This window comes from Diadema antillarum, unplaced genomic scaffold (genome assembly GCF_040938485.1).
Source record: "Diadema antillarum isolate AM-2024a unplaced genomic scaffold, OU_Dant_1.0 seq00001130_RagTag, whole genome shotgun sequence".
NCBI lineage: Eukaryota > Metazoa > Echinodermata > Echinoidea > Diadematoida > Diadematidae > Diadema > Diadema antillarum.
Genome location: NW_027271943.1, coordinates 213992 through 232716, shown reverse-complemented (window position 1 = coordinate 232716; position 18725 = coordinate 213992). Strand labels below are relative to the sequence as shown.

Below are 18725 nucleotides of genomic sequence, written 5' to 3'. Positions count from 1 at the left end.
GGAGCTCACATCCTCATCAGTTTTCATGCAGAAATGACAAATTTTTCATGACCATTTGAATTGAATTTTAATCTTTCAAAGTCTTCAGTCTTTGAAGGGAAGCATGAAAACAGGGTGTGATCAATGAGAGTGAGGAGTTGGAATACAATGTACGTGTCTATAGAATACCATTGTGGGTTGCGATAGTAGATTTCTTGTGTTTTTGTAATGTACTCTATAACAAACAGAGTAAGTCAGTAACTAGAGCGACCCAGAAGACTCCACAGAGGAAGACACCCGCAAAGCATCCCAAGAAACTGCTCCGCAGTCGGCAGCGTGTCGGGACGAGGGCCAAAGCCAAAGAATCGCAGAAGCCATCTGACGGGATGACAGATGAGGTGGAGGACACGGGGCAGGACGACGGTGATCTTGCCGTAAATGGGGTGGAAGATATGGAGGAAGAACCACTGGTGCTAGAGGATTACGATGAGGACGTTATTGACGGTGAAGAGCTCGCAGAGCACTTTGAAAATCTGCTCGCATCAGGCTTGGTAAGCTGTTCAGCTGCGAGTGTTCCGGATTGAGAACAAGAATTAACAACCCACCTTGCATGCTTTGAGAATAAACCCAGTTCATCGCCATACTGATGAAATCTTGTATCATTGCTTTTAATATTCATCTGAAAATCACCTTTCTTTTTATTTGCTTTGGTACAGCATGTGGAAATATTAACCCAGTAAAGAACTCCAACAATATCTACTTTCAGCTAAATTCAGTTCAAAGGAGGTAATCTTCCTTATGTCCAACAGAGGTTTTTTTTTTTTTTTTTTTTCTAAGCATTCCAATCACAAAGGCCCAAATTCAGGAAGGTGGTACAATGATTTAAACCATTAACAAAAACCATGGAGCGCCAAGTGTTGCATGGAATATTTCGTTATGAAATTTAGTCATTTTGTCAACAAAATGACCGTTTCGTTCAACGAAATTATCGTTTCGTTAACGAAATTATCATTGTGTGGATGAAATGTTCATTATAGTTACAAAATATTGTCCTTTTTGTAACAAAATAATCATTTCGTCGATGAAATGACTGATTTCGTAACGAAATATTTCATGCGGCACTTGGCACTCCATGGTTTTTGTCCGTGGTTTAAATCATGGTTTCATTTGTACCACCTTCGTGAATTCGGGCCATAAAGTACAGATGTTTGCAGAAGTGGAACAAATGGGCGACAATGATGGCACCTTTCCTGTGTCTGAAAATTTGACCATCATTCTTGGTACTTACATATTTCATGCATTTCATTCTTTGAAGATCCACTTAAACTGATTTTTTTTCAAACACAATTTGGGATCTGTGTGGAGGAAGCATGATACAATCTCATTTATACATTATTGTATTGGAGAAAGTGAACTTGAAGTAGATGAAACACATTTTGTAAAAAATATTTTTCCTGTCATTGCTGATGCAGACTGTCCAAACAGAGAGAAAGAAAGAAAAAAAAGGATTAACCCGTTGAGGACGATTTGATTTTGCTACAACATGCATTTCCCATAGATGCTTGCCCAAGTATACTCGGGACTCGTCCTCAACGGGTTAAGAGAAATCGCCCATCCAAAACACATTGTATGCAGAGCAAACAAGTCCATTTATAGTAGCATACTTACGTATCTAAATAGTGGAGCGGCATAGCCGAACAATTGTGCATTTGTGATAAAAGCACCAAATTTCGTACACAGGTTGACAATCACGTTCAGATTAAATTTAGATATTGGGCCATCGTAAATAGCGCCCTCAACGTCCATGGCATCCATTTTTCAAAATGGCTGCCATAAATGCTATGTTTTCGTAAAATTTGCTAATTTTAGGAGAGAAAAGTAAAGAAGATTTTGGTTACAAATGGGAAATTACATTCAAAATAAATGTAGATATCGAGCCATTGGAAATAGCGCCCTCAACGCCCATGGCAGCCATTTTTCAAAATGGCCGCCATAAATGTCATTTTTCAAAACATTTGCTAACTTCAGAAGGGAAAGCCAGTAAGATTTTGCAAACAAGTGGGAAATTACATTCAAAATGAATTTAAATATTTTGCAATTGTTAACTGCGCCCTCAACGTCCATGACAGCCATTTTTTAAAATGGCTGTCTAATGTGCCACTTCTTCAATGATTTTGCAAATTTCAGAAGGGAAAAGTTAATTAGATTTTGCCCATAAATGTTAATTACATTCAAAATACATCTAGATATTGGGCCATCGGAAATTGCGCCCTCAACGGCCATGGTAGCCATTTTTTCAAAATGGCCGCCGTAAATGCCATTTTTTGTTAAAAAATGCAAATTTCAGAAGGGAAAGCCATTTTTTTTTTCTTTTTTGTGCAAACAAGCGTGAAATTACATCCAAAATAAATCCAGATATTGGGCAATTGAAAATTGCGCCCTCAATGGCTATGGCAGCCATTTTTTAAAATGGGCACCATAAGTGCCACTTTTTCGTTAAAAAAAATGCTAATTTCAAAAGGAAAAGTCAATGAAATTTTGGTTATAAATGGGAAATGACATTTAAATTAAATCTCGATATTGGGCAATCGGAAATTGCGCCCTCAACGGTCATGGCAGCCATTTTTCAAAATGGCCGCCATAAATGCTATATTTTCGAAAAGATTTACTAAAACCAGAATGGAAAGCCAACGAGATTTTGCAAACAGGTAGGAAATTACATTCAAAAGTAAACTTATTGGGCCATTGCAAATTACCCCTGCACCCTCAACAGCCATAGCAGCCAAGTTTCAAACAGCTGCCATGGATGCCCCCCCCCCCCCACCTTTTTTTTTTCCAAAAATTTGCTGATGTCAGAAGGAAAAGTCAATAAGACTTTGCAAACAAGTTGAAAATTCTGCTCAAAAAAAAAAATAAGTATAAGGTCTTCTTAGAAGGCGCCCTCAAGGGCCATGCTTACCGCCATGGATGTCTGCTTCTTTTTTATTTTCGGGTTTTTTTTGTTGGAAAGATTTGCTAATTTCAGAGAGAAAATCAATGAAATTTGTATATATGTTGAAAATCATATTCAAAAGAAAATAATATATGAGGCCATTACAAATGGCACCGTCAACGACCATGGCAGCCATTTATTTCTTGAAAATATGATAATGCCAGAAGACAATACAATTTCTTGTGCAAATTGACAAAAGACATTCAAATAAATTCAAGTTTGAATTTGAATTTGAATTTGAAATGAAGATATTGAGCCACCATTTAAACATCGTCCCCAACGGCTATGGCAGCTCTTTGTCAAAATGGCTTCCACACACTGCTAAAGAGCAATTATATCTAATGCAATCTGGTGTTCAAAGAAATGTAAATAAAAAAAAAAGGTTTCATTCATGGGTTAGTTCTAAATTCATGTTTTCAGTTTAGTTCTAATTGCAGTATTTCGCGTGTGACGGCTAACAGTATGGATATCAAATGTATGTGTTTTTATGGAAGCATAGCATAAAGTAAATTAACTTTTTTGAAATGAAAGGCCATTAAGAATGTCTTAAGAATGTTTAGGAAGTTACATTTTAGAATAGATACACGTCATATAGTCCCATATATTCAATGATATAGTGTAACTGTCAAAGTTGATACATGGCGCCATTATCCCTGGATATTCATATTACTCTTTTTCGGAAATTTTTCATGTTTGCCACCTAAAATAATTATGCATTCATCATTAATGTAATTGTCAACTTGCGCAAAAAATGTTTATTGTCTTCTTCCGGCATTAGGACATCTTCATAAAAGAAAAATGGCATCTATAACAGCCATTTTGGAAAATGGCTGCAATTACCGTTATTCGCATTTTTTTTTTTCTTCTTGAAAATTTGCGAAGGAACAATTTCTACAGTTAATGCAACCTAGATACTGTATATTGTTTGATTTTAAACATGATTTTCAATTTATGTACATATTTGTTGACTTTTTTTCTGAAATTACCATTTTTTAAAACAAAATGATTATGACAATGGCAGCAATTTTGGAATATGGCGGCAATGGCCGTTGAGGGCAGTATTATAATAATCTAATACAAATATTTATTATAATAATCTAATACAAATATTTATTTCAAACATGATTTTCAAATTGTGTGCAAAATCTTATTGACTTTTCCTTTTGTGAAATCAGGAAATAAGAAATAATGGAATCCATGGTGGCCATTTTGAAAAATGGCTGCAATTGCCATTGAGGGCGCTATTTACAATAATGTAATACATAGGCGCAAGATATATTTCAAGCGAAATTTTTAAATTGAGTGCAAGATCTTATTGAGTTTTCTTGTGGAATCAGTAAATTCAGAGAAAAAATTGAATTTATGGCGACCATTTTGAAAAAAATGGCTGCCATGACCATTAGGGGGCACAATTTGCGATGGCCCAATATCTTAATTCATTTTAAATGTTATATTCCACTCGTTTGCAAAATCTTATTGATTTTCCCTTCTGAAATTTTTAAATTTTACGAAAACTGGCATTTATGGTGGCCATTTTGAAAAAAAAAATGGCTGCCATGGCCGTTGAGGGCGCAATTTGCCATGGCCCAATATCTTAATTTATTTTGAATGTTATTTCCCACTCGTTTGCAAAATCTTAGTGATTTTCCCTTCTGAAATTTTTAAAATTTTACGAAAACTGGCATTTATGGCGGCCATTTTAAAAATCCCTGTCATGGCCGTTGAGGGCGCAATTTGCGATGGCCCAATATCTGAATTTATTTTGAATGCTATTTCCGACACATTTGCAAAATCTTATTGATTTTCCCTTCTGAAATTTGTAAATTTTTACAAAAAATGGCATTTAAGGCGGCCATTTTGAAAAAAATGGCTGCTATGGCCATTGAGGGCGCTATTTACGATGGCCCAATATCTGAACTTATTTTGAATGTTATTTTCCACTCCTTTGCAAAATCTTTCTGGTTTTCCCTTCTGAAATTTTTAATTTTTTTTTGCGAAAAATGGCATTTATGGCGGCCATTTTGAAAATGGCTACCATGGCCGTTGAGGGCGCAATTTGCTGTGGCCCAATATTTAAATCTATTTTAAATGTTATTTCCCACTCGTTTGCAAAATCTTATCGATTCTTTCTTCTGAAATTTGTAAATTTTTACGAAAAATGGCATTTATGGCGGCCATTTTGAAAATGGCTGCCATGGCCGCTGAGGGCGCTATTTACGATGGCCCAATATCTGAATTCATTTCAAATGTCATTGTCAACATGTGTGCGAAATTTGGTGCTTTTATAATAAAATGCACAATTCCTCTAATTTTTCAAGCTATGCCGCTCCACTAAAAGAGAAAGGGGAAGGATAGATGTTTCGTCTTTGTATTCTGAAAGAACCTTGATTACTATATTTGCTAGTGAAGCTATCTATGTCATGTCATAATGAAATACAATTAATCACTATCAGGATAGCGTTCAGACAGCCTTCTGCAAGACAGATCAGATACCATATATCCCAGAAAATTGAGACATTTTGCACCCAATATGCAGAGCAACAAGCCCATATATAGTAGCGTACTTACGTATCTAAAGAGAAAGGGGAAGGGTGAATGTTTCGTCTTTGTATTCTGAAAGAACCTTGATTACTATATTTGCTAGTGAAGCTATCTATGTCATATCATAATGAAATACATTTAATCGCTATCGGGATAGCGTTCAAACAGCCTTCTGCAAGATAATGATCACATGTCTTTACACAAGTCACTCTCAAGATTTTTTCCTTTTTTTTTCTCCCACATCATGACGCACTATCTAAATCTGCAGTCCAGTCTGTGGTTGCAAGCCCCCCCCCATATAGAATTGAATTTGTATAAGATGATCAAAAATCAGATCAGATGTATCCCAGAAAATTGAGACATTTTGCATCCAATAATCTGATAATGACCGACTAGTTTGCCCTGAGTGAATTGTAAGTCATCAGGCATGTGTATCATTGAACAGAAATGAAAGATGGCTCATGTAGGTCCTACATGTACATACCATTATGATAACTTATTTGTTTGACATAGTGTAGTGGGAAAGAAAAAGTTGTAACCAAAAGTTTGTGAGGCACTGTGAAAAGGGGAGGGGGGAGGGGGTAGAAAACTAAACACTTGTATGAAATGTTCTCATTATCATAATTACATGTATGAATATTCATGGTGCATACATCGTAGGTGATAGCAAGTTTGGATGAATTTTGTATACAAATTGCTTTCTGCAGAAAATTCAATAAAGACCGCCCTCTCTAGTTCTCTATTGGTACATTGTACATGTATGTCCATGTATCGTCTCTGGGGCAACAAGACCTCGTATCTACAAAATGTCAAATGTTCAGGAGAGCCAAAAAACATGGCGGCCAAAGTACTTTAGCGAATGGGATAGCCTTTCCTTTAACATGCTGTGGTGACTTTATTTCTTGAGAAAGACAGTTGGGATTTGGACAGGACATCACTTAACCCTTTATTTGACTATTAATAAAAAAAGGTCATTTTCACCAAAATTTTAGATACAAGGTCTCGTCACCCCGGCGATGGTATGCTTCATGATATGGACAGGCATCCTCACCATTAACATTGTTATGCCGCAAATTTATTCGTATCCTTATGTCATATGCTTTCACCATGGCTTTTTTTAAATTCTGTCGCATGCTGTTTTTTTCTTTTGTTACTTTTTAAAAAACAAACCCAAACAAGCTGACTAAAAACACAGATGTATGATCTCTTGATTTGATATACACACTTTTTAATCTTTCATTTTCAGGTGTTTTTGTTTACGTCTTTTTGAAGCGTGCAATACACAAACAAATAGTTGGTGCAGCATGATGAAGAAACTGGGGATGTTGGAAAATTAGAGTGAAAGAGAAAGAAAGAGAGAAGGAAAGGAGAGATGCATTGATACAAGTGTTGGTGTTGGTGTCTCATTCTGGGTTTTCTAATGCCTTGTTTGATGTGTATTAATCCCATAAACAAGCTTCTCGCAGCAATGTTTTTATACTTTCATCTCTTGATATTATACATTTACATGTATATTCCCATGACATTCAAGATGACATATATATTATTCTTCACAGAGTAGAGTAATGGCTTTCATGGTGTATTATGCATCATACTTTTTTTATGCATGTATTTTGAGATCCTGTGGCCGATGGGTGAAGCAATACTTGGTGATATTTATTAATCACATGTTGATTAAAGGCCTTCAGCCTTGTAATTTTCTATTTTGTGAACATGTACTCGACCTCTGTTCAAAACTCATCATTATTTTTACATTTCTAATCCCCAGTCGAACCAAAGGGGCAAGTAGGTTGTAGGCAGACCTAGAGCACCAAACAATCTAATCTCTTCTTCTCCTTTCTACCTCTACATGAGAATGCATATCTCCAAAACAAATGATACAGTGTGCTTGGGATCTTTCAAACTTCCATACAGTGTTTTCGCCAACATCTCTGGTTGCAGGCAAACATGTGTCCTCAGGATGTTGTACAAGGAGAGTCAATCAAGAGACAAGAAGTTTAACTTTGCGAAGCCTTGCCCTTTACAAAAGAGATGAAGGTGTATTCTGAATGGCATTTTTTCTATGTCTTACATAGCCATTTGTTTCCTTGGTTTATACCAGGTTGTCTCCTTGCCCAACTTTGTTCAATATTTGCATATAATCTAGAAGTAACATGATCTTAAAATCTATATTGATAAATGTGATGAAATAGTTGCATATCATGTGGACCTTACTGGTTTATATTTCATGCAGTTTTCTTGTGTGTTACGTTTACAGCTGTATCTTCGAGCATACATTTGACATTTGGCAGGGATTATAATGGTTCATGGTGTTTTGAATGTGGACGCAAAAGTGCATAACAAATTAACAGTGTGAAAATTTGTTTTGTTTGTTTCTTATTTTGAACTTGGTTTTTTGTTGGTGTTTGTTGGTTCATTTGATGCTCTTTCACTAACAGCACGAAATTCACTTCAATATTTCAGAAGAATGATCGGTGTTTGATTATTTGCCTTGCTTCAGTCTATATACAGCAGTATACATAGTTGTGTGCGTGTTGTTGTAATGGCCAGTCTGGTATACAATGTTGATCACGAGTCTTTGATGTTAATCTTACTTGACATTTGCAATCAATGTGCATTTCAGATTCTGTTCAGTGTATACACCGTGTTCACTCGTACAATATTCACCATGTATAATTATGATATTATCGTATACAGTGTTCAATGTTGATATGAAATTGCATTTATGTCAGAGCACCACTTCCAGATAAAATCTACCAGTCATGGTCTTTTATATTAGACATTTTTCACTCCATTGATGGATTTGTATATAACTCAGACCATGTTTTATTTATACTTTATATTCTCACGCTCATTCAGCATTATATCATCAGGTATACATTGAGCCAATTTCATAGTAATTCTCATTCTGAGATAAAAAATTACAGAAGACGTTATATATCACACTCTTGTATGACATACATGTAGCATTCCACAAGCATCTACTTTAATCATCATAAGTTTGAAATGAACATGATGGGATTCTTTATCTCTATTTTTTTTTTTTATGTGTTCTGTCAGTGCTGTACCATTATGAAAATTGCTCTATACACATAGTATCTGGAGAGTACAGCATCCTACTGACGTGATTTTGATATTGCCAGTGTATATACTGTACATGAATTCTCTCTATATCAGTTATTCAGTTACCTACTGTATTTCTGTGAAACAAATTAGAGCTTCATGGTATTCATGGATAAAACAATATGACTGAATGACTGTTCATAAATTGTTTAACAGAGAAAAAGACCAGATGATTTTTTTTTTTTGCAGTAATATCAACTGACATCTATCTTTTCATACTGTTTTCAATATATACACCGTAGGCAAATAGAATTTACTGCAATAAAACTGTACCTATTAAAGCTTTAGTCACTCACCTCAGACTAACTGTTCAGTGTATGTGCTAGATAAGAGGATTGGACATGTAGCACCATCTCTGACTCACTGCTGATTCTCATGTAGGATGGGGAAGATGAGTTACAACAGCGCCCTCTTTCGGCCAGCAGCCACCACAGCCAGCAGTCCCTGTACGAGAAGTTCCGGATGCAGCTAGAGCAGCGCAAGCTGGAGATGGTGGAGCGGCGGTCCAGGGCTACTTCCATGCACGGCTCCCTCCTCACCCCCAGGAGCCACGGCAGCAACAGAGAGCCGGCCCAGAGTCTTGCCTCCACCCGAGCCACCACACCCCACGGGGACTACCCCTTCCCAGACGAAGGTGAAAAAGACTTTTACAGGCTTCATGAAAACTGTGTAATAGTTGTGCTAACTTATTTTTAAGGGGCTGTCATAATTTCTACCTTATCAAAGCAAACATGCAAACAAGCACACAATCAAGCAAGTTTCATTGCTGTATGGGATCATTTTTTCATAGTGCAATATTTCTTTTTCTATGTTTTGATATTATTTTCATTGCATGAAGAATACAATAATATTATGTGTTAATTTGTCCTGAGATATACTAGAGTGGTCCATATCGTAAAAAAAGAAAAAAGAAAGGTTAAAATACTGCCCCCTTTTCTGTCTTGTCCCAAATAGTTTTAGATATATTTAATTGAAATATTTCCTGGCGAAGAGCATTCTTAAAATTCACTTTGATATGCACCTCATTTATAACTGACTCCTCCATTTATTAAGTGTACATCTACACTTTGTAGATCATCATATATCAAACTTCCATGATGAATGCATTCACTTTGTGTGCCTACAGTTTGTATGTTTGATGCCTGTGGATGAAAGCACCAAGTTGTATAGGAATGTCCTAATAAAAAGATAGAGTGCTTGGTAATCAGCACAGTGAAGTGCTGCATTTACAGAGGATATCATTTGTGTGGAGGATAGCGAAGCCTTTTCTGCTTCTTCCCAGAGTATATTTCACAATTGTCATGCAGTTGTACATTTCATTTCTGTCATGTGTAGGATAGAGGGTTTCATGACTAGACATAGCAAGTATTAGCAATGCCTTAACCAGTTGAAGACTAATCCCAAGTATACTTGGGCAGATGTGTATGGGAAATGCTTGCTGTAGCAAAATTAGCTCGTCCGCAACGGGTTAAAGGACAAGTTCACCTTCATAAACATACGGATTGAGAAAATGCAACAATATTAGTAGAACACATCAGTGAAAGTTTGAGGAAAATTGGACAATCGATGCAGAAGTTATGAATTTTTTAAATTTTTGTGTTGGAACCGCTGGATGAGGAGACTACTACAGCTTGTGAGTCATATGCGTACAACAGTATAAAGAAAATGTAAAAGAAAATTCAACATATTTTCACTTTTTTCGCATAATAAAAGAGCACTTGACTTGCCTCTTTCTAAAGGCAGGGGGAATAATATTACCCATAACATTTGTCGGTAACGAGTCAGGGGAATGTGTACTTTTTTCAAAAGATGGAATTTTGTGAAATTCTCTTTATATTTTCCTTATATTGTTGTACGCATGTGACATCTAAGTTATTCATACACTGCAGTAGTCTTCTCATCCAGTGGGTACTGCACAAAAACTTCAAAAATTCATAACTTTTGAACGGATTGTCTGATTTTCCTCAAACTTCCAATGATGTGTTCTACTAATATTGCTACATTCTCTCAATCCTTATGTTTATGAAGGTGAACTTGTCCTTTAATAGAAAGTTTGATTATAAATGTTATGGAACCTCTTCCTTTCAACTCTTCAATGCCTTCCTGGGAAAAAAAACACACACACACAAACAAACAAAAAACACAAACAAATGGGATTATAACATTGCCAATGAATAATGATGTGGGAACACAAACCATTCAGAGGATGGTGCAGATTTGGAGAAGAAGACGTCAGCCGACAGCGCGACTCGTCCCCACCCGCAGCGGGAGCAGCAGAGCGCCACCGTCAGCTTCCAGGAGCAGATGAGCCTGGCTCGGCTCAGCACCGCCGGCTACCAGGGGCGCGTCAGCTCCCACCTGGTCAGCAGGGCACCCTCGGTGTCGGAGAGCGGCGTGTCCATGCAGGAGACCGACGGGGAGGATGAGGACGGTTACTATGGCGACGGGGAGGGAGAGGATGTGGCGAGGCTGGTGGCCACAGCCAAGTCCAGCGTAGGGCTGTTTCTGGAGGGTATGAGGAGGACAGTTTGCCGAGTGATTTGCACACAATGTCGTTCCCTTGCACTTGCGTCTGCCTTCCTAATTCGTGCACCAGGAATTAACATCCACAAGGCAGCGTGTTTGTCAAGCGTTTCACTCTTATTAACAGGAGGATATGTACAATAAGACATTTTTGAATCATCATTACAGTCCATGAAATGACTAAGATTAGACTGCTGTGTTGCACAATGAAACCGAGAAGAATGTGATAATTGATTGAGTGACTTGTGTTTTTGATTAGTGCCATAATCATTATGCTACCTATTCAAAGAATTGAGTGATAATTTAATGTTGCCTGTGAAATCAACCCATCCTAAGATAGTAATGTATGGAAAAAAGAATAATAGCTTGGTAGATCTTGTATGTAAAGTATACAGCTGTAATTTGACTTTTAGTTAGTGTAGTTTTAGTTGATAGCTGGTCTGATTTAGAATGTAGGATTTCCTGCTTCTTTGAGTGCAATTTCGTCGTGTGTTCAGTTTAGCTCTGACGGATTTAGATTTCAGGTCTCCCATGCTTTCATGATCATGAAACAGTAACACCAGCCACAATGACATAATTATGGAAATTTTTATGGATTTTATAAAGGATTTTTTATATTTTGGCAGGTAGGGTCAATGAACTTAGGAATTCAGCCTGCCCATTTTTTTCTTTTTTTTCTTTTTTTTGAGGTTTGCATCTGGGCATATTGAAATGCATGCTCTGGTTTCTGCTAGGGCAAAGCGTGCTGCGCAGCTGGAAGTTGATGACATAAACAAACAGTTTCAATATTGGGAAATCGAGCAGTTTTCAGTATGCATACATATGGATAGAAATCACTGATCTCTATGGAAGAACAAGATCAGTGGTGGAAATGAGCTGCTTGGCAGAGGTCTGCATTCTCTGAGTGCTTCTCTAATTGCACAATTATGTGGTTGTGACCAGATTCAGTGTTTCTGTATTAAAAATGTGGGTAAATTTAAAAAGTTCTCTTATATGTATCTTCATGTGCAATGAATTTTTACTTCATCTCCATCCTTCTGGCAGAACATTGTCCATTCCCTTTGTTAGATTTTACTTTACTGTATGTAGTAAGGTTGATTTGCACAATTGGGTCACATTGTGCCTTAGTTTGGTTTTCGCTGAGGGCAGTTGATTCTTTCCATTTTATTGTTGTGGAGTGTAGTACATGTATGTTTTGTCAGTCTGCAGTGTCCCCCTAACGTCACTCTTCTATTGCACCTGCTTTACCCTGAAGTTTTGGAGTGTCTTTCCGCCCATTTCTCGGAGCCAGTCTGTATTCCTGGTACAAGTTGAGTGAATTATTGCACAGTGTGTACGTGAATAGACATTGCAAGTGACAGTGCTACAACTGTTATGTTACAGCACATTACAACAGGCAGCATCACTTTGGTATAAGCTGTCATGATGCAGCATGTCTCCTTAATTTGACTCTTTATGACTGTATACCAGGGTAACCTTCAACTGTCTATTTTGTGTGAAGCAGGGATGTTAAAGCTTGTTTTCTATTGCAATAATGAAGACCCGTCCTTTTTACGAAGCCCTGATTTTGGCCACATGAACGTCAATCTGGGCAAATTGAGTGCAATCATGGTGTAATTACAGTATGGTCTCTAATACACATGTCATGGGCTCCATTAAAGCCCTCATTTATCATGCCTCATTTGGGGTTTCACTAAAAAAAGAGAGGCTGTATCATAGGGAAATCTATGCTTAAAAAAAGTGTTTCCTTCATCTTTTCAATGTATAATCATGTATCTGCTGTAATTTCAAGGTGAGGAAAAGAAGCAATCAGACAAATTGGAGTCAAATATTGAGAACTTCTGCATTTCTCATTGCCACACCTTAGTAAAGGTTAATCTGTTTTCTTCACCTGGGTGAATTTCCTTTTTTTTGTTGTTTATTTTTTTTCATTCCATGAATTACTTATGAATTATTGATGCAAATTTTGTTGGCTTGAATTTGAGGGCTAAAACCTTCAAATGGAAAATGAAAAGTCAGATTCGAAGGATTGGTAGATTTTGTTCTCCAATTCTCCCAATGTGTAAATTACTGCATTTACTTATCTGTGACATTTCATTTTTCCATTGCAAAATATTCATTTTTAGAATAAGCTATTTTCTTAATCTTCAGCGTTTTATTATGACTGTGCTGGTATTCTACAATTATTTTACTGATCAGTATTATGATTGTTACCAATGATGATGATAATGATAATAATGATAATAATAATAATAATAATAATAATAATAATAATAATAATAATAATGATAATAATAATAATATTAATATTAATATTAATATTAATAATGATAATAGAAATAATGGTAAGGATGGTAATAATAATAATGATAATTATTATTATTATTATTATCATTATTATTATTGTTGTTATTATTATAATTATGATAATATATGTACATGTACAATATACAAGTGTAGTTACATTGTCATCATTATTGGTGTTTTTATGATCTAGTATCATTATTGCAATTTTAACATGGTCAGGATGTTTTTTTCTTTGTATGCCAGTATAAAGATTGGTATAGATACAGTACCTAGAAAGTTTCTGTCGATGAACCATGAATGGTGAAGGCATTTCATGGAGATAAATGTGAAAGACACTAAATTTGCTATTTGACATGAATGTAGAGTTTCTGTGGAGTAGAGTTGACTACGGTAATGTCAAACATATTATTAAGATAATGAGTGTACCTGTTGTTTACATCAGAAGAAAAACTGCTGTCTTGCTTTGTGATATGAAGCTCACTTCTGCCCAACAGTAATATGTGACCGTGGTTGTCGTCATCATCATCATATTTCAGCTGATTGTATGTGTGTGCGTGCATGTTTGTGTGTTTATGTAATACGTTGTCTTTAGCACACAACAAAATGGAAGATAAATTTCGACAGCTTATTGAGTTGATTTCAGAGATAATCAATGCCATTTCTCATTTCTTCTTGTCATTTGCAGTTGAAAAAGCAGACATGGCAACATCACCAGTGGCATACTCCACTTCTAGCAAATCTTCCAGGTATGTGTATGTTTTATCCTGCAACAGCTATCTTGCCCTTCATGATAATGATAATGATAATAATGATAATAATAATGATAATGATAATGATAATAATAATAATAATAATAATAATAATAATAATAATAATAATAATAATAATAATAATAATAATGATAATAATAATAATAATAATTACAATTATGATTATGATTATTATTATTATTATGATTATGATTATTATTATTATTATTATTATTATTATTATTATTATTATTATTATTATTATTATTATTGTTATTATTATTATTATCATTATTATTATTATTATTATAATGATGGAGTCTTTTAATGCGCCATGTCTGTCACACAGTGACACTCCTGGTGCAGAAAGATAAGGTGCAAAGAATCAGTTCAGATCTTCCTTCAATCCTGACGGCTTTTCTAATGATTTTGTGTACTGTACAGCCTGTACATGTATGTCATGAAATATGACTGTGCTGTACACTGAAGATATGTATGTTGTAAAACAGACAATCTTCAGCTGTCTTGAGCACATTCAAGATTAACAACCTGAAAAATGGTTCTAAGAAGATATAATACTCCCATGTCAAGGGAGTACATGTATGCATGTGCATACATGCTATATCCATACTACAAGCTTTTGGGCCATTTTTGTACACGTCAGGTAGCTTCAACGGAGGGTAACATTGGAAAATAGTATATAGTAATACAAGATACAAATGTACATGTATTACATGGGGAATGACAAGACAACTTAAAGATATGAAAAACGTTGTTGCATGTAACCTCCAAATTTGTAAGGTCCAGAAAACGGGATCTGAATTTACGTTTTGCCGATAAAGAATTGGCTTCTCCTAGCATCCTTCCAGTGAAAAAATGGTCCTTACACTGTATATGTCAGAAGTTGTGCAGGAAGTTCATGCACTGATGCGCTTTACATTGCGTGAAAGACCGCTGAGAATCTTTTTGATCGCACGGTCCTAGGAGCTAGGTACCATGTGATAGGTTGAAACGAAGGCGTTCCTTCTTGTTGAGAATGGATTCCTTCACTTGCTCCCAAATGGATGTTTTGACGCCTTGTTCAAACCAACACGCCTCTCTAGCAAGTGCAACCATGTTCTTGATATTCAATGAATTCAGTTTACTCTCGCATACACGTAATTAACCAATGTACATGCACATAAGATTTCATGAAGTATTTCTGTAAAAGCATTTAATCACTTTTAATTCTGTCTCCACGGTCAATGACCAGGCACTCTGTGGAGTCTGTCGCTGACCATCCCATCGTACAGGAGTACCTCAGGACGTACCAGCATATTTCCGACTTCAAGGATAACGTCATGAAAGTGGTGAATGACAAAGGTATATATGGATTGGACGGATGCATCATTCTGTCTTAGCAGATGATTTCCCAGATTAGTAATAATGATTATAGTAATCATAGTGGACTCTAATGGAGCACTCATTCTACCTCAAAAAAGAAAAAAGAAAAAAAAAGAAGAAGATACACATGGTGCTTTGAAAACTAGCAAATGAATATGATATGATGGGTTTCAACATAGCATCAGAAAACTTTATATTATATAGAAGAGCATACTGTAAAACAAACATACTAATCATCATAGAATACTTGTATATCATGTTAATGAAAGTGATATCAGTTAAAGAGGTAGGTTTTAAAGTTCAATTTAAAAACCTCAGTGGAAGGTGATTGTCTTTTTTTTAATCAATAGTTATTCATTTTTTTCACATCAGCTGCTTTTGATGTATGCCTATGTCAACATCTGATGTGAAATGCTCGATGTACAGTCTGTCAAATTTGTTTCATGACGATCTATTCAGTAAATTTTTGCCATTTGGAGGCAACAGCCTTTTTTGCAGCGTGGAATTTTATTAATTGCCACTGAGAAGAACTCTCGCATCCATTTGAATTTGGTAAAATTTTGGGTTTCAGGAAATTCATGAAGTCAAAATGCATGCGAACATTTCTGGTTTTAACCCGTTGAGGACGGTTTGATTTTGTTACAACACGCGTTCCCCATAGACGCTTGCCCGAGTATACTTGGTACTCGTCCTCAACGGGTTAAAGTATACTGTGTGTGTCATTTCTGAATTTCATTCTTCTCAGTTTTCAGTGTGTATTCTGTTGTCTGTGTGTGTCATTTTGTAATCCTTCATTGTAGGGGAAAAAAAGGATAAAGTATTGTTATAGTATGAAAGTCTCGTAGTCTCAACATTGGTCTACCAGTTACTAGAAGAAAAATACCGGTAATGAAGATAGGAACCAAACATCTGTAGGATCAAAGTTTCTGTTTTACGGGATCTTGTCCTTACCTCCATCCTTTCCTTTGCTGTCTTCAGAGTTTGGGGCGGCGCTGGAACAGCTGGCTGAGATCAAAACTCTTCACTTTAGCAGAGACACCAATGTGCAGAACCAGATCTCACAGATGACTAGCAATGTGGAAACATGTGAGTCTTGTGACCTTATGTCAGTAGATATCCCTCATTATATGGTGCACATTTATTTTGCTGTCACATCTGTTCGCATTTGTGTTTTTAATTTTAAAAATGATATATAGTAAAATAGAATAGACAGTGATATAATTTTGATTGTAGTGTTATCAATATTTATAGTGATAATGATAATGACAATGATTTTAATGATGATTTGCCATTTAACCCATTGAGGACGATTTGATTTTGCTACAACACGTATTTCCCATAGGCACTTGCCCGAGTATACTCGGGACTCGTGCTCAACGGGTTAAGTTACGTGTATGCCATCTTCAAGAAGTATTAAAGCAAGCGCATGATGATAATCATTTGTTACGTGAATGAAATCATTGAGACAACAAAATTCCCTCCTCTATCCTGTATTACAACCTCCCATGCTACAATGTAGGATTGTTGTACTTTGGTTGGCAGAATCATTAAACCTACATTTGTACATGTATATTTTATTTTCTACATAAAAGCATGTGTAAATAGGTGACTTTCATGATTGTACACTACGTACAAATGGTGTTGTCATTTTCAAGAGGCAAAGTTATGATATTGTTTGAAAGCAAAACTGTTGAAACTTTTTGCATATCTCTACACACTGAATTGGATGAACATGTAGGCTTACATGCATATGCACCTCTGTCTTATGCTGCCAGAATTGATTATCTTCTTTATTCAGAATGACACAAGAGCAGAGATATCTTCACTAGAATCCTATTATGTTTGTCATCTACTCTGTTCTTCTTTGCAGTCCTGAAAGAGATTTTATCTGTCTTTGGGACGGTCATGACAACACCAGAACCAGTAAGATCTTTTTCCTGCTTTTCCCAATAATCATCCAAAGATGTCGTTTTCGTTTCTTGTTGCAAGAAGTGTGCTGTACAGTTGAACCTCTCGTATCCGGACAAGTCGGGACCGGGGCTCATCCGGATAAGGGATTTGGCCGGATACGGGAGAGTCAATGCTTTATACATATGTACATACGTACACAGGTACTGATGTAGCCCATTGTAGTACCACATGTAGTAATGTGTATACTGCAACCTTTTCATTGTTACACTCAGTGTAACAGACCCCAAAATAGAGCTTCGTGTTTGCAAGAATGAAATCATTTTCTTTTATAAATTCTTGGGATGATTTACCTAAATAATTATTAAGAAATGTATGAAGTATATGTAATTCATGTGTGTTTGTGTAGGAGTTCTCAAGGAGTTGGGAATCCCCCTTTCCTCCCGTAATTATTTAAAAAAAAAAAAAAAATTCACGGCGACATTGCGTCCGTATAATAGAGAGATCCGGATAAAGGGAGGCCGGATAAGAGAGGTTCAACTGTACTTCAAAAGAAATGATAGTCCCTTGATTGTAGTTGACCATTGTTTACAGGTAATCTTCCTCGTGGGTTTGACTGCTATGTAGCAGAGATATACAACTGTATGTGTACCAGTGACAAAAGTGAGAATAAGAACTCATGACATTTTACCAAATTGCATCACATCTGCAAATTCCTGCGTTTCACTGTCCGTCATCGAATTCAAGTGAACGCATTTTGTCCCCATAATAGTTGTGAGGATGTGTGTGTGTGTGTGTGTGTGTGTGTGTGTGTGTGTGCCCTGTATTAAGGAAGATTAAAATCCTTCACCATATTGCATTTTGTTACAGTAAAGAATATAGCATCAATTGAAGGCAATGAAAAAACCTAATATTTAGTCAGATTGTGCTCCCCGGATGTGCTTTCAATAGTGATGATTGTGGAATAGCAGTGAATGAATGGTCTGTGTACTGTTGTAGCTGCAAAGTTATGCAGCAATCAAATAATCTAACAAATGTGGATCTGTATTGTATGTAGGTAAATGTCTGCTTTCCTGCACAATCATAGCTATGAACTTGATTAGAGGACCTTCATAATAAAGTGCTAGGACCATATGACATTGGAATGAGCTAGAGTACCAATTCCATTTAATACAGTAGATGCCCTTTTGCAGGAACTTTGGCCCTAGAAGATAATCATC

General features: G+C 36.2%; 1 protein-coding gene across 1 annotated transcript in view; it reads left to right on the top strand.

Annotated features, from left to right (window-relative positions):
* Positions 1–18725, top strand: part of LOC139744033 (uncharacterized) — an 82302-nt gene that overhangs the window by 10445 nt on the left and 53132 nt on the right. Inside the window, exons 4-9 of the mRNA XM_071654494.1 lie at positions 228–530; positions 9017–9269; positions 14151–14211; positions 15467–15576; positions 16576–16683; positions 17468–17520. Coding sequence (XP_071510595.1) covers positions 228–530; positions 9017–9269; positions 14151–14211; positions 15467–15576; positions 16576–16683; positions 17468–17520 — 888 coding nt within the window. The remainder of the gene's footprint in view (positions 1–227; positions 531–9016; positions 9270–14150; positions 14212–15466; positions 15577–16575; positions 16684–17467; positions 17521–18725) is intronic.